A 14,512-nucleotide genomic window follows, 5' to 3' on the forward strand; every position below is an offset into this window, starting at 1 on the left:
CCACGCTTCACATTCCGCGCTGAGTAACGACGCTCCAAATTCAAATCAACCCAGCCTCACGCCGGCGACCAGCGCGAGGGGCGGAGCCTGTCGGGCGCGAGCGGGGGACGCGCTCCGCGATTGCCGGGGAGACAGGAAGGCGCTCCACTTCCGGGTCAGACCCTTCTCCCGCCTCCTCGGCCTCCGCCATGGCGAGTAGTAGCGGCGCCGGGGCAACGGCGGCGGCGGCGAATCTGAATGCGGTGAGGGAGACCATGGACGGTGAGTGCCCGTTTCAGCCGCTTTACCTCGCTTCCGTTTCCGAAAGTCAAGGCTCCCAGTCGGGGAGGAGCCCAGGAGGAGTTCAGATCCACTTTCTGCCACCTACGGCATCTTTGAAGATCCTCATAAGGGACCCGCCAGGGCCGCAGGGCTGATGGCCCCCCGTTTGGAGAGTTGCCTCTTGGCTCCTGCGTAGTTTGTCGCGTGCACGTCGTTTCGGCCCCTGTGTCAGCCCCACGCGTGCCGAGTGTCTACTGCGCCGGACCCCGTGGTGCCTCCAGCCTCCCGGCTGCCGTTTCGCTCGCCACGCCCCTCTCCCGCGCCTGGTCCTCGAGCCCGGCGTTCGCGTGGCAGCCTCCCGCCCCTCGTCCACCCCACCCTGCCCTCTCCGCGTCCCGCCCGAGGCGCTCGTCCAGTGCGGGCGCCCGTTCCTGTGAGTCCCGAACTGCGAGCAAGACTGTAATCCCCGAGCGGACAGAGGCCGTGTTTGGTCACTGCTGTTTTTTTGTCCTTGGCCCTTGGGTAGGCTCTTTTAAAATATCCAGTGAATGAACAAGCCGCCCCTTCATCGGTATTGCCCCAGTTTCGTCACGGAGCCGTGACGGTGCCCGGGGGCTGTGGGTGTATTACCTGTTGTCCCGCCCGGAGGCACGCGGGTGAAAGTCGACACCCGCAGTAGAGAACGGAAAACCCTTGCGGGGAGTTACCCCCTCTGCCCTCTGATGCCGGCTCTACCGCTTTATGCCTCTGGTGGGGAGCTTGGGCAAGCTACTCAAACGTCTTTGAGCCTGCTGCTTTTTTTCTGTAAAAATGAGGTTACCTCTTAGGGTTATAACGGGCATGTTTAAGATAACCAGGAAGGTGATCATTAACAGATACTGCATTTTTTTCGCTTTCTTCTGTTTTTTAAAATATATGCTTTATTAGCAGTATTTGCTCAAGTGATTTTTGGTATCTATTACTATAATCGTACCTTCTCTTTATTTGTTGCTGCATTTATTGACTTATAGTGATACCTTTCCTGATTCTGTATTAGTTTTGTGTAATAGAAGATGTCATCCTCTTTGGAGATGTCTTTGTCTCTCTCCGTTTTATTCACGTCTACCTTTGTGACTGTTTGATGAGTGTTAAACATTGCTTTTTGCATTTATCCAGGGGATACCCACATCAGCCTCTATCTCTGAAAACAACCTCATGGGTTTCTTACTAAGCAGTGTCAGCCTTCCCGCCACATCTCTGCCACCTTCAGTGTAGTCACCACTTCCTAAGTCATCTCCTTAGGGGACTTGAGATACGACGTGTGGCTTTTTCTGCACCAGTTGCTGCTTTCCTTTTCAAAGAATTACTTATATTATTAGAGCCTTTTCATCTAATGTTTTATTTACCAAGTATTTGCCTTTCTGTTTCTCTGAAAGGTAGAACTCTGTTCTTAACACCATATTTAGCCTGTTTTCACATCCTTCTTAATGAATCACAGCTTATTAGCTTTATTTTGTAAGTGGACTTATGTACATAGAAACTTTATGTATATGACATTGTTGTCATATCTTTGTTTGGAAACCAGTGTGTTTTTTGAACAGGTTGGAGAGAATGAGGCCTCACTTCCAGTCAGTTTTCTTATTTCAGCTGTGCTTAGGTTCCTTAGTTGTATGGCCACAGATTCCATTTGAATAGAATACTCAAATTTTATCTGTGGTGGAACTAAAGTGTGACTACATAGAGATGAAAATGAATGTCAGGTAAGAAAAATTGGGAAAGGCCCATCTCATGAACATCATGAAGACTATTAAAAGTTTTTGGGAGGACTTAAAGTAATAGGTGATTTAATAATGTTAACTTGTCCATTCATCCCAAAATAATATGTAGTTTTCATGCAATTCAAGCCAGAATCCAAATGGAATTTGTCTTTGGAATTAACATTTTTCAGTTCATGGAGAGAATGAAAGGGCTTATGATAATAAAAGGTAACAAAGGTTTCTTTAACCCACTACATGCAATATAAAGTTAATAATTAAAGTTGTGGCTCTGGCACAAGATACACATACAACAAATCCTTAGTATATGGAGTTTTGCTATATGATAATAGTAACATCTTAATTGAGTGGTAAAGGATAGATCATTCAATAAATAGTATTGGGCAACTGACGTATTTCTGGAAGGAAACGTTAAAGATTCTATTTTACACCCAAACTCTAGGGAATTAAATGTTTAAATATTTATGGAGGAGGTTAAATAAGCTTTCACATGCTGGAAGAGAATACTGGTGAAAAATTACATAATCTTTGCATGGGGAATAACTTCCTAAGAATAATACCAAGGGAAAAATGATACAGGAAAACAATAGATAATGCATTAAACATTGACTTAAAACATTCTTAAAACAAAGTTTATTGTGGCCAATGTATTTACTTCCTGTGGTTCTCTATGATAGTGTTTGTCATGTGAAAGACAGTTGCTTTTATAAACTATAATAAAATGAAGTACTACAAAAATGAAGTTAAAAATATAAGCTTTTGTTTTTCTTAGATTCAACAAACACGAACACTCTGTTAAATTGCAAAAGTTTCTAAATATTTTTAAGGCCTTCAATATATATTACTGACTGAGCAGCTCCACTTACAGGAATTTATCCTAATAAAAAAAATTAAGTTAGTATTTACGGATACGTACCGCAGTATTATTTTAATGGGGGATAACATGAGAGCTGCCTAACTTTAAGTAATGTATGGTGTTTCCATAAAATGTAATGTTATGTGACTGACTAAATTACATTGTAAAGAATATAAAAGGTGGGGAAATGTTCTGAATAATCCTGATAATGATGCATAAATTTTAGATAGATATTAAATGAGTGGGGGAATAAAAACCAAGATGTAAAAAGCAGTTGTGTGGAGGGAGGTTGTAAGTTTATTTTTAAGTTTCTAGAGCTAAGTAAGGGCAAGACAGTATAGCATGCCTATTTCCAAATGTAAGGATGCTATACTAGTTCTTTGGTATTTGCAGTATCATATGAATTAAAAACAAAAGTATTCTGTACATATTTTAAAATGTAAAATTTTGTTTTAAAATTTTTATTTTTTCAGTTCTGCTTGAGATTTCAAGAATTTTGAATACTGGCTTAGATATGGAGACTCTGTCTATTTGTGTACGGCTTTGTGAACAAGGAATTAACCCAGAAGCTTTATCGTCAGTTATTAAGGAACTTCGCAAGGCCACCGAAGCACTAAAGGTAGAGATACAGTTGTTAGTTCATTCTAAATAAAGATGCTTTTGTTTAGAAAATGATTAATGATGAAGTTACGTGAAAGATCTTAAACATGATGAAAGTAACTTCGATCACCATCAGAAGTTGTTCTGAAGAGCAGAAGAGGCCTAGTGTAGCATACGTTCAGATCACTACTGTCATAGACCGTGCTCTTTTTCTTTCCTAGTAGGCTCCAATTGTGTTTAGAATTTTTCCCTGTATTATGGGTAAAATTGTGTCTGCCTGAAATAACATATGCTCAGGTCCGGTACCAGTAAATATGACCTTATTTAGAAATAGTATTTCTGCAGGTATAATTGAATTAAGATGAGATCATAATGAATTAATGACTGCTATCTTTATAAGACAAGACACAGATAGACAAAGTATCAAGTGAAGGCACAAACAGAGGGGAGAATGCCGTGTAATGACAGAGGTAGAGATTGGAGAGATGACATCTACAGACAAAAGAAGGCCAAAGATTATTGGAAGCCACAAGAAACAAGGATGGATCCCTTGCTAGAGCCTTCAGAGAGTAGGTGGCCCTGCTAACACCTTATTTTTGGACCTCTGCCTCCAGAACTGTGAGAGAATAAATTTCTTTTGTTTTAATTACCCAGTTTGTGGTACTTTGTTATGGCAGCCTTAGAAATCTAAGACAGGTTTACTGCTGGGAAGTGGAGTGCTTCTGTAAGAAATGCCTACACATGTGGAAGTGGTTTTGGAGTTGGGTAATGAATAGAGATTGGAAGGTTTTAATGCACTTGATAGAGCCTAAACAGATTGTCCTGAAGACGATTGGTGGAACTGTGGATGTTAAAGGTGATCCTGGTGAGGGCTCAGAGAGAGGAAGGAGAGCTATAGAGAAAGTTTCAGTCATCGTAGAGAATATGTATTCATTTTTAACAGAATCTTGGGAGAAATAAGGACATTAGTGCTTCAGGTGAAATCTCAGACAGAAATGAGGAACATTTGGGCACTGGAGGAAAGACTATCCTTGCTATAAAGTGAAGGCGCACTGGCTGAATTATGTTCTGCTGTTTGGAAGGAGAATAAAACTTCTGAGTGATGAGCTCGGATATTTAGCTGAGGAAATTTCCAAAGTGTGGAATGTGTAGTTTGATACTTTCTTGCTGCTTATAGTAAAATGTAAAAGGAATGAGAAATTGGGGAGGGAATGAGTAAGCAAAAAGGAACCAGCACTTTGGAAAATTTTAAGCCTATCCAGATAGAACATTCTGGAGATAAGTACAGGAGTGTGGTTGGGGAACCTTTTGGTGAAGTGATTAGGTGGGGTTCATAGATGCAATCAGCCGTTGCAGCACAAAACACTGCCAGCTTGGACTGAAAGGGACATGTACAGTACTAAATGAAGGAAGGCTGTCAGACTTCTGGCATTCCACAGGCAGGAAATTGGCCAAGAGAGCTAACCGGCTGTTATCCTTCAAAAAAAGGGAAGAATGACTCAACAGGGCACACAGACCGGGGACTGCTGAAGGCAATTGGACTGCATTGCCAGCATGGGCCCAAGGACCATCTTTTGTCAAATTCAAATTTAGCACCTTTTAACTGCTGAGATTGGGAACAGGAAAAGTGTTCCCTCTCTTTTTTACACTATGATTTAAAATCTCCTGATTTTATTTCCAAGTTTATGTAGCACTAACTCACCATACAAGAATGCTGAGATTCCCAGTTAGCCCTTTTTAAAACTTCTAAGGATCAAGTGGCTTTTCTTTAACAGAACTATATAAAACATGTAGCTTACCCTTCTCAGATTAAGTTATTCTCCAATAAGTCCCAGTGATTTCGGTTGTTGGTTTTGTGCTTTTTTAAACTTTTTGATTATTAAAATAACAAAAGGTAAACATAAACATAAACATATGCTCTTTTATCATAAAGAGCATATCTGTGCGACTCATTGCCAGCACCCTGAAGTCCCCTTATCCTCCCCCCATCATTGACTTCTTCCTGCTTCCCCCTCCAGTAACTACTGTCCTGATTTTTATGGTAGACACTTTCTTTTAACAGCTTTATCAACTAAGCATGGATCTCTATACACTGCAGTTTAATTCTATAAACTGATATAAATGGAATCTTACCATTTCAACTTGATATAAATGGATCTTACAGCACAATGTTTTTACTGGGTTCTTTCATTTAACATGTTCGTGACGTTCGCTTATGTGTGTAGTTGTACAACATTCCTTTTCACTATAATAATGTTTCATTGTACAAATATACTATAATTTATTTATGTTTTCTACTGTGAATGGATATTAGGTTGCTTACAGGTAGAGTTTTTTGTATTGTAATGCAGTTTGAGTGCTATAAAGGAACCAGAGGCAAAGAATGTGCAAGAGAGACTGACAGAAGTATTTTGCATAGCATTTTCTTAGACAGAATAAAACCCATGGTAGTAAGAAAAAGATTCAGAACTAACTAATTAGCATAGTTTTGAGCATATTGTTTATTTCACACCCAGTAAGCCATAGCCTGATATGGCAAAATCAATAATTAAGTTGAACAAATCAGAAAGTGTTGCCCATTTGACAGTGTGGTGATTGTGGGAGGGAAAGGGGGTGGGTGGGGGTAGAAGAGGGCATAGAGGTGATAAAAGGTGACAGCAGGAGGGTGGGGGGGAGGAAGAAACAAAAAGTGTTGCCCATTTGAATGGAAGATCAGTCTCACGCATATACAAAGCCTTTTAAAACATTTCTACCACAATCTACAAACAGAATGCCAGCATTCCATTAAAACTAGGTGGCGAGGAAATCCTGGAAAGTTTCTAGCAAAGAAGAAATGCTACGTATAACTTTTGTTTTCTTTAAAGTAATTTTTGAAATCTGTATAATCTTTATAAAAATAATACATGCTTACCCTGGCCGGGTGGCTCAGTTGGTTGGAGCGTCGTCCTGTGCATCAAAGAGCCTTGGGTTTGATTCCCAGTCAGGGCACATACCTGGGTTGTAGGTTTCATCCCGTCGGGCGCATTTGTGAGGCAACTGATTGATGTTTCTCTCTCTCTGTCCCATCCTCTTTCTCTAGCTAGAATCAATGAAAAACATGTCCTTAGATGAGGATTAAAATAATAATGCATGCTCACAATTTAAAAATATTTAAATCATAGGATACAAAGAAGACCAAAAAAAGTCATTCAAGGTAACCCAAGAGGCCCTGGCCGATGTGGCTCAGTTGGTGGGAGAGTCATCCCATACACCAAAAGGTGGCAGGTTTGATTCCCGGTCAGGGCACATACCCAAATTGCTCATTCAACCCCCTATCAGAGCACATCGGGAGGCAACTGCTCAATGTTCCTCTCTCTCTCTCTTCCCCTCTCTCAAATTAATAAAAAAATAAGAGATAAGCAGTGATAATAGTTAATGAACGCATTCTAGATAGTATAATGCTACTTTAAAAATAAAAGTATTATACTTAATTTTATTGAATTAAAAAATAACCTTCCTCAGGTTGCTTCTCTCTAGATTAAAGTTTATTCTCTATTTATTATTAGGTCAGGGTTGGGGCTGGTTGGTAAAGAGTTATAAGCATAAGGTTGTTCTCCCTTTTTTGTGTGGTTGCTGCTAATGAATTTTATTCTTGCATTTTTTTGTTTATTTTTTTTGTATGAAAAATAGGGTAAGGAGAAACTGTTCCTGCTGCATTCTGTCTTTACCTCGAAATCCTAGTAATTAGAATTATTTTGCCTTTTTCTTTCAGACTTGTATATTGATATTGTTTAAATCATTTGTAGTAAAAGCTAGTTGTGTGTCACCCAATTAGATAAGTTTCTTAACAGCAATAGATAGGTCACCTTATGTGTATCTCCCACAGCATAAGTAGGACTATCGATTAGATGCATTTCTTTAAAAATAGACCTTATTTTTATGAATGATACTTTTATTGACACTGAGTTTTTGTATTGTTTTCTCGGTGCTACTATTGATGGGTAAGCAATCATTTACATATTGTAATTTTAGAAATTTTAGGCAAGACCTATTTTTTTGTATCTTCTACTTTGTGCTATGGTGCCTTGAATTATACTATTATTGATGCATTCCTATACACGAAGCCTTGCTCTCTCTGTTTTAACTGCCCTGTATTATTACTAATATCTTAGGGTGAGTGATGTATCTCTCACTGTGTAGGAAGGTCTCCTGCAGCATGAGGACGTTGGAACAGTAGAATTTGAGAGAAAAATGAGGGATTAAGTCCAATGTTCCTACCCATCCTAAAGAAAGGAATAAACTTGCGCAGAAAAGGAAAATTTGGAAAAGAAGACTACTAATACTGGTTTTTCCCAGGGCCAGTGCTTACAAATTTTTGGAGTCTTTAATGGCCATCTGGTAACTATATAGGTCTCTAGGATGCATTGCTGTCCTTTCGAATAGAAAATAGTTCTGCATTCATATAATGTGAATGCTACACATGGTTGTTGGCTTAGTTAAAGTGAAAATACTTTTTTCATTTTCAGTGTATCCTACTTGATACATTATCTGTATCTTGGAGGAGAACCTCTAAAATTAGTATGAAAATGAAATGGGACAAGACAGATTAAACTGCATTAAAGTTAAGGTGTTTTAATTTAAAAAATCCTAAAATTATATATATTATTTCAAGTCTTCTTTGAAGTAGATGATACCGAGAATGGGATTAGGAAGATGAAAGAGTGAGTACCTAAAGGGTACATGGCCAAAGCTGATAGAAGAACCTATAAGGGTTCTTAGAATAAGGCATATTATTTTCAAGCTAGGTTTTATTTCTTGTGAATTTAGTAAACCCAAAGAAGGGAACAGCTATTTTAGAATAGCCAACTATGTAGAAAAACAAGATAGGTTCTGTTGACTGAGAATGTTTCAGATTGAGTTAACTGTAGTTTTCCTAATACATAAGGAATTTTTATGAAAGACTTCTGAAATTAGACTAAACTTAAAAGCAAATTTTAATTAGGAAGTAGAAATGTAAATGAATTAAAAGTTTACCGTGTATATCTGAAGTTAAACTTATTTAAAATCAACATTTTTATATTTGGCACTAAGAATTTGTTTAAATCCTTATTTTAACTTAATTTTTAATTTTTATTTATTGATTTTAGAGAGAGAGAAAAACATCAATTTGTTTTTCCACCTAGTAGATCTAACCTGCAACCTTGGCGTATTGGGATGATGCTCTAACCAACTGAGCTACCCAGCCAGGGCTTAAGTCCTTATTTTTATTGATGGAATGATATAGTGTCTGGGAATTTCTACAGAATAATCATGGAAAGTGTAATGGTTGGTGGTATAGGTGAAGCAGGATGAGCCATGAGTTCATTATGATTATTTTGCCCTTTTTTTCTCCAGCTTAGCGTAACAGAAAAGTCTTTTTTCATCTTAATTCCTTTTCACACTATAATAAACATGCAGAAACAGACAGACTAATAGACTATGTGGATAAGATCTTCTGTAGGTTAATTTTTCAAATAGTAATATGTTTTTACAATTATTGTATTGTTTAAATAATTTCCTACTATTAGCCTAGCCATCAGTTTAAAAGGTAGTTCTAATGTACTGCAAAAATGAAAACCCCTGCATTATCCTGATAAAACTGGTTTGGTACATGTTGGGGAGGATTCGTTTTGTTAATGATAGGGTGGTATTGACAAATTTATTTCCATGGTTTTATTATAATGAATCTTACTTTCTTGTTATAGGCTGCTGAAAATATGGCAAGCTGACTTTCTGGAGAAATCCTAATGAGATGTCAAGCTCTGCAAGAGGATTTGAAGATTGCATTGTAGTCAAGAATGTACAATGAAATTACTGCATTCAGCATTGTAGCAACATTTTCCTTTTTAAAAGAATTATAAAACCATAGCTTTATAAATCATTGAAAAGTGGCTTACAGAGAGGACTATCAGATGTGTTTACGTCACATCTTTTTTAAACAGCGCTAATGCTTTGGCATTACAGTGTTCGTATTTATTCCTTATTTATAGATCTGATAGCTTTAATTTTCTAAGCAGTCTGTCTATCAGATGTGCACAGCTGCTGTGCCTGTTTGTAGTATAGTGGAACCCATTAGTAGTAATGTAGTAGTTATGACTGCTGACATTTCCATTATAAACTTTAATTTTAAATTGTTTATGCAAAATTACTATGGATTTATGTTGCATTGGGCTGAAAGTTGACAATTTCAACCACCATTTGTGAATTTTTATTTAGATTCATTAAGTATATCAGGATCTTGTTTTTTTTAAGAGCACAGAAAACATTTGTTCTAATCTCTTTAACAAAGAATACTTAGTTTTTAAACATAAAGTTTGTCTGGCAGTTAATTGTGTGAACCAGATCAGTTTTGTATTGGTTGAAAAAGAAAACTTTTAGAAACTTAGATTTTAAAACTAATGATAGTACTTAGCTTAGTATTATTTGTTGATTGAATCATTTAATGAGAATATTGAGAATGGTTTTTCCCCTTAGTTTTTTTACTCTGAAAATAATGAAACATTTTCGACATGCAAAATTCTTTTTATTACATAAAAATAATTTGAGTGCTTACCTGATATATCTTGGGTGGTTATTTAATAACTCAGTACATAGCTAGTGGTTATCTAATCACTAAACAGGAACTATCATTCAACAAATATGTTACTATTTTCTGAAGGAAGAAAGATTTCCAGTCATTAAACAAACTAAATGATCAAATGTTCTGTAATCTCCTTCTAAGATTATTTTTGTGTATCATTATTTTTACTATAAAGTTTTAACTAATCAAAATTTGCTTCATAATAAGTTTTGATTCTGTTCCTGTAACAGAATTTCCATGGAATATTTTTCCCAGGACTAATACAAATTTAATCTGATTTTGTTTTGGACTTCGTTAGCTTCTATTTAAATGATAGTATAAGCATTTACTCTTTAGTAGCATTTTTTTTTGTTCCTCAGACAAACTGAAATGATTTTAGTAAGGCTTAGTAATATTTAAATGGCAACCTTCTGTACTGTTTTAAAAATCTAGTCTTTTGAACATTTGACTTTTTAAATGCATGGCATCTTTACCAAGTGCACTGGAAGGTCTGTTGGGAGAATTGCTTGGGAGACAATAAGAACTTGTGATGATAAGTCATTTATTTGCTAATCAATACTGTAAATACTGCAAGTAGTTATTTATATCATTAGAGAACACTTGTCAAGTTCCAAAATTTGTATATACTTTTAGACCATTAAAGTTAATAGTTTAATTGTTTATGACTTTGTAGATTAAGTTATTTATGTATGAAAAAAGCAGGAAAATATATTGAGGAGTTATGTTTACTAAAGACTTCTTTAGTATGTTACGTTTCTTAAATGTAAACATATATTTTTAATGCATACTTAAGTAATACTTAAAGAAACCAAAGTAATGATACAATCACAGTGTTGTGCATGTTGTCAGTGACAAAAATAAAACCATTTTGGTGGTATTAGCATGTACTTTTGATTTCATATATGCTTCCATGAATTCAGCTTGTGTTTCTGTAGGTATTCTATAAATATTTAGATGCTTATTAGTTACGTGTGATTGGAGACTATTTAAAGGTAGGCTGTGTAATTTACAATGTAAAATTAGGCTTGAGGTGTAAAATGGAAGACTTTTCCCATGGTAGTGAAAGGATATAGCTATATTAACATTGCCCTAGGCTTGAAAACAAAGTTGGCATATCAAGTATGTGTGAGATTATATTTTTCTAGACTTCTAAATGGATACTATAAAATTTACATATGTTTCAAATTTACGTAAAATTTTCCAATAACTGAATCAAGTATCAGTTTTTAAACTTACTTAAATTAATTGAAATTAAAAATTCCTCACATTAGCCACATTTTTCATTATTGTAAAATACACACAACATAAAATTTACCATTTTAACCATTTTAAGTTGTATAGTTTAGTCATATTAAGCACATTTACATTATTATTCAACCATTGCTACTACCCAGAACTTGTTCATCACCCAAACAGAAGCTCTACCCATTAAGCAGTAACTCCCTATTCTCCCCTTTCCCAGCCCCAGCATTTTTCTGCTTGCTTTCTCTCTGAATTTGACTATTCTAGGTACCTAATATAAATGGAATCATAGAATATTTGTCCTTTTGTGTCTTTTATTTCGCATAGCATGGGTGTCTTCAAGTCATTCATGTTGTATTAATGTATCAGGACATCACTAGTTTTTAAGTCTGAATAATCCATTTTATGTATTTACTTCATTTTGTTCATCTGATGATGGGTATTTGAATTGTTTCTATCTTTTGGCTGTGATGAGTAATATTATCAAATTGGTGTGTAATTATTTGTTTAAGCCCCTGCTTTCAGTTCTTTTCAGTATATACTCAGAAGTGGAATTGCTGGATCATATTGTAATTCTATATTTAATTTTTTAAGGAACTGTTTTATGTTTTAGTTGGTTTAAATAATAACCATCCTAATAGGTGTGAAGTGGTATCTAATTTTGTTTTAATTTGTATTTCCCTAGTGATTAGTGGTGGTGAGTATCTTTTCATGTACTTATTGGAGAAATACTTGTTCAAGTTCTTTGCCCAAGTTTTAATTATTTTTGCTGTCATTTAGTTCTAGTTGTTCTTTATATATTCTGGGATACTAATCACTTACTGGATATTTGATTTGCAAATGTTCTCTTTCGTTCTGTGAGTTGCTTTTTTCACTTTCTTGATAGTGTTTTTCAGTGCACAAATTTTTAAAATTTTGAGGAAGTCTCACCTATTTTTTTCTGTTGTTTTCTGTGCTTTTGGTGTCATAGTGGAGATGCTATGTTGACGGCCATAGCTTGATAAAGTACCAGATGTGGCAAAAGCTCTGCAGCACCCACAGTCTCAACTGAGAAAAGGATAGGAGCCAGGAAACCACACTACAAAGTAGTTGGTCTTTGGAGTCAGACGTAATTTGTGGCTCAGTGACTTTGGGCAAGTTACTTCTGAGATCCAGTTTCCTCATTTGAAAAATGGGAGAATTAATCCCTACCTCAGACTTGTGAGGATGAAGTCAGACTTGGTGTGTAAAATACTTTGCCAGATACCTGAAATACATTAAATGTTTATTTTTACACACACAAACGTCCTGCCCTCTCAAACACAAGCATTCTGTTGGGTGAGGAGCGAAGGGCTGTTTGAGCATGATGCATAAAACCGGGAGAGTAGAGCAAACTAGGTGCCTGTGATCAAATGTCTGGACTCCAGGCAAACTCTGTACTGTCACTCTTCCTCCCTATGTGACCTGTATAAATTTGACACTATAACGCTTTCCCCCAAAGACAGAACCAAAATCTTTTAAGACATATAAATGACAATTTGGATCTCTTTGTTAAGAAACTTGGGTTGGATGGTGTTTCCCCAAAACCCATGTGTTGAAGTCCTAACTCCCCAGTACTTCAGAATGTGACTATATCTGGAGAAAAGGCCTACTGAATTAAGATGAGGCCATTGGGGTGAGCCCTAGTCCAAACTGAATACTATCCTTATAAGAAAAGGAGATCTGGACACAGACACCAGGGATCCACGCACACAGCAGAAAGACTGAGAGGACAGATTAAGAAGGTGACCAGAATATACAAGCCAAGGAAAGGCTTCAGAGGAAAAGCCTTCCAACACCATGATCTTGGACTTCTAGCCTGCAGAACTGAGAAAATAAACTGTTGGTTTAGCCACTCGGTCTGTAGTATTTTGTTACGGCAACTCTAGCAAACTAATACAGGAACAAAAAAGTGCATATTATAGACACACTTTTGTAGCCAGTCCACAGGGAATAGTGAGCGAAAGCTAAACAAATTGGGAAGACAAAATAGGCTGGTTTTTTGTTTGTATGTTTTGTTTTTAAGATTTTAAAAACTGATTTTTAGAGAGAGAAGAGAGGGATAAAGAAACATCTCTGTGAGGGTATATAGATCAATCGGCTGCCTCCCATACGCCTCCTGGGGATCAAGCCACAGCTCAATTTCCGTGCACAACCAACTGAGCCACACTGACCAGAGCTGGCTGTGTGTTTTTTAGGTGGGCTGCCTTAACCCATGTTGGTTAAGAGGCACCCTGTGTTTAGTTCTACTCAGGAACTCAGCTGAAAATAAACCACAGACCAGCCAGCCACTGGGAAACTTGAAAGCTGAAAGAAAATGTATAATTTTGGTTGGTGATAGTTGTGAAGTAATTTCTTAATTTGAGGTACATCGTCCTGTGGTTTGAAGACTGACACAATTGAAGGTCCTGTAGTGTGAAGACTGACACAATTGAAGGTTACCATTTAAAGTAATAGAAATCTTTGGGAAACTGCATTTTGTTTGGCAGAAATGTGTGTCTCACTGCTATTGAAACCCATATAAAATAATAGAAATTGGTCGAATCATTTGCATGCAGGCAGCTTGAAGTCTCAAATGGACAGTATCACTAAGAAATCAAGATGGTAACCCACTGTGGATTAGGACCTCACAGAAGGAAATGGAATACTATAAAAATGCTTTGATATTCAACAATGGCAAGGGAATTTTTACACAAACTCCATTAAGTGAACTGTTGGATTATTTTACATAACAGAAATAGAAAATGGATTTGCTTTTCTAAAGACTTTTAATCTCGAGTCATTAAAACTATCTTTTTAAGTGTAAATAGAAAATAGTTTCTGTGCTTATTTCAAAAAAACGTATTTATTTTTACACAAATTGTTTGCTCTTGTGACAGGATCCTGGACTGAGAGAACAAAGAGGATTTATAAGACAGGCAGTCTAGAAAAAGTAAATCTTGCTTGCACATTTCTGGCGGTAAACTAATTAGCTGGTATTCTGTCCTTGAGTAAAGGACAGTAAAGGTATCAAAACAATTTTAGTTGTTATAGATTCTCCAGGAAATCAAGTGAGCCCTCCCATCAGCACCTTCACCTTGCTGAAATCAGCTTCACACCATTTCCCTTGTGAGACTGTCTCACATAGGATTCTTTCATAAGTCAAGTTAGTATATATAATTCCACATGGAATTTTAAGGTTGC

The 14,512-nt window shown here is 36.8% G+C and overlaps 1 protein-coding gene across 1 annotated transcript; it reads left to right on the plus strand.

The window, feature by feature from the left end:
* The first annotated feature begins 160 nt into the window (after positions 1-160).
* On the plus strand, positions 161-13,184 carry MZT1 (mitotic spindle organizing protein 1). The gene is made up of 3 exons (XM_016216472.2): positions 161-261; positions 3,345-3,490; positions 9,195-13,184. The coding sequence occupies exons 1-3, from the start codon at positions 189-191 to the stop codon at positions 9,216-9,218; spliced, it is 243 nt and encodes an 80-aa protein (XP_016071958.1). The 5' UTR covers positions 161-188; the 3' UTR covers positions 9,219-13,184.
* Positions 13,185-14,512: the final 1,328 nt, after the last annotated feature.

The sequence above is a fragment of the Miniopterus natalensis genome, chromosome 2 (genome assembly GCF_054644295.1).
Source record: "Miniopterus natalensis isolate mMinNat1 chromosome 2, mMinNat1.hap1, whole genome shotgun sequence".
Taxonomy (NCBI): domain Eukaryota; kingdom Metazoa; phylum Chordata; class Mammalia; order Chiroptera; family Miniopteridae; genus Miniopterus; species Miniopterus natalensis.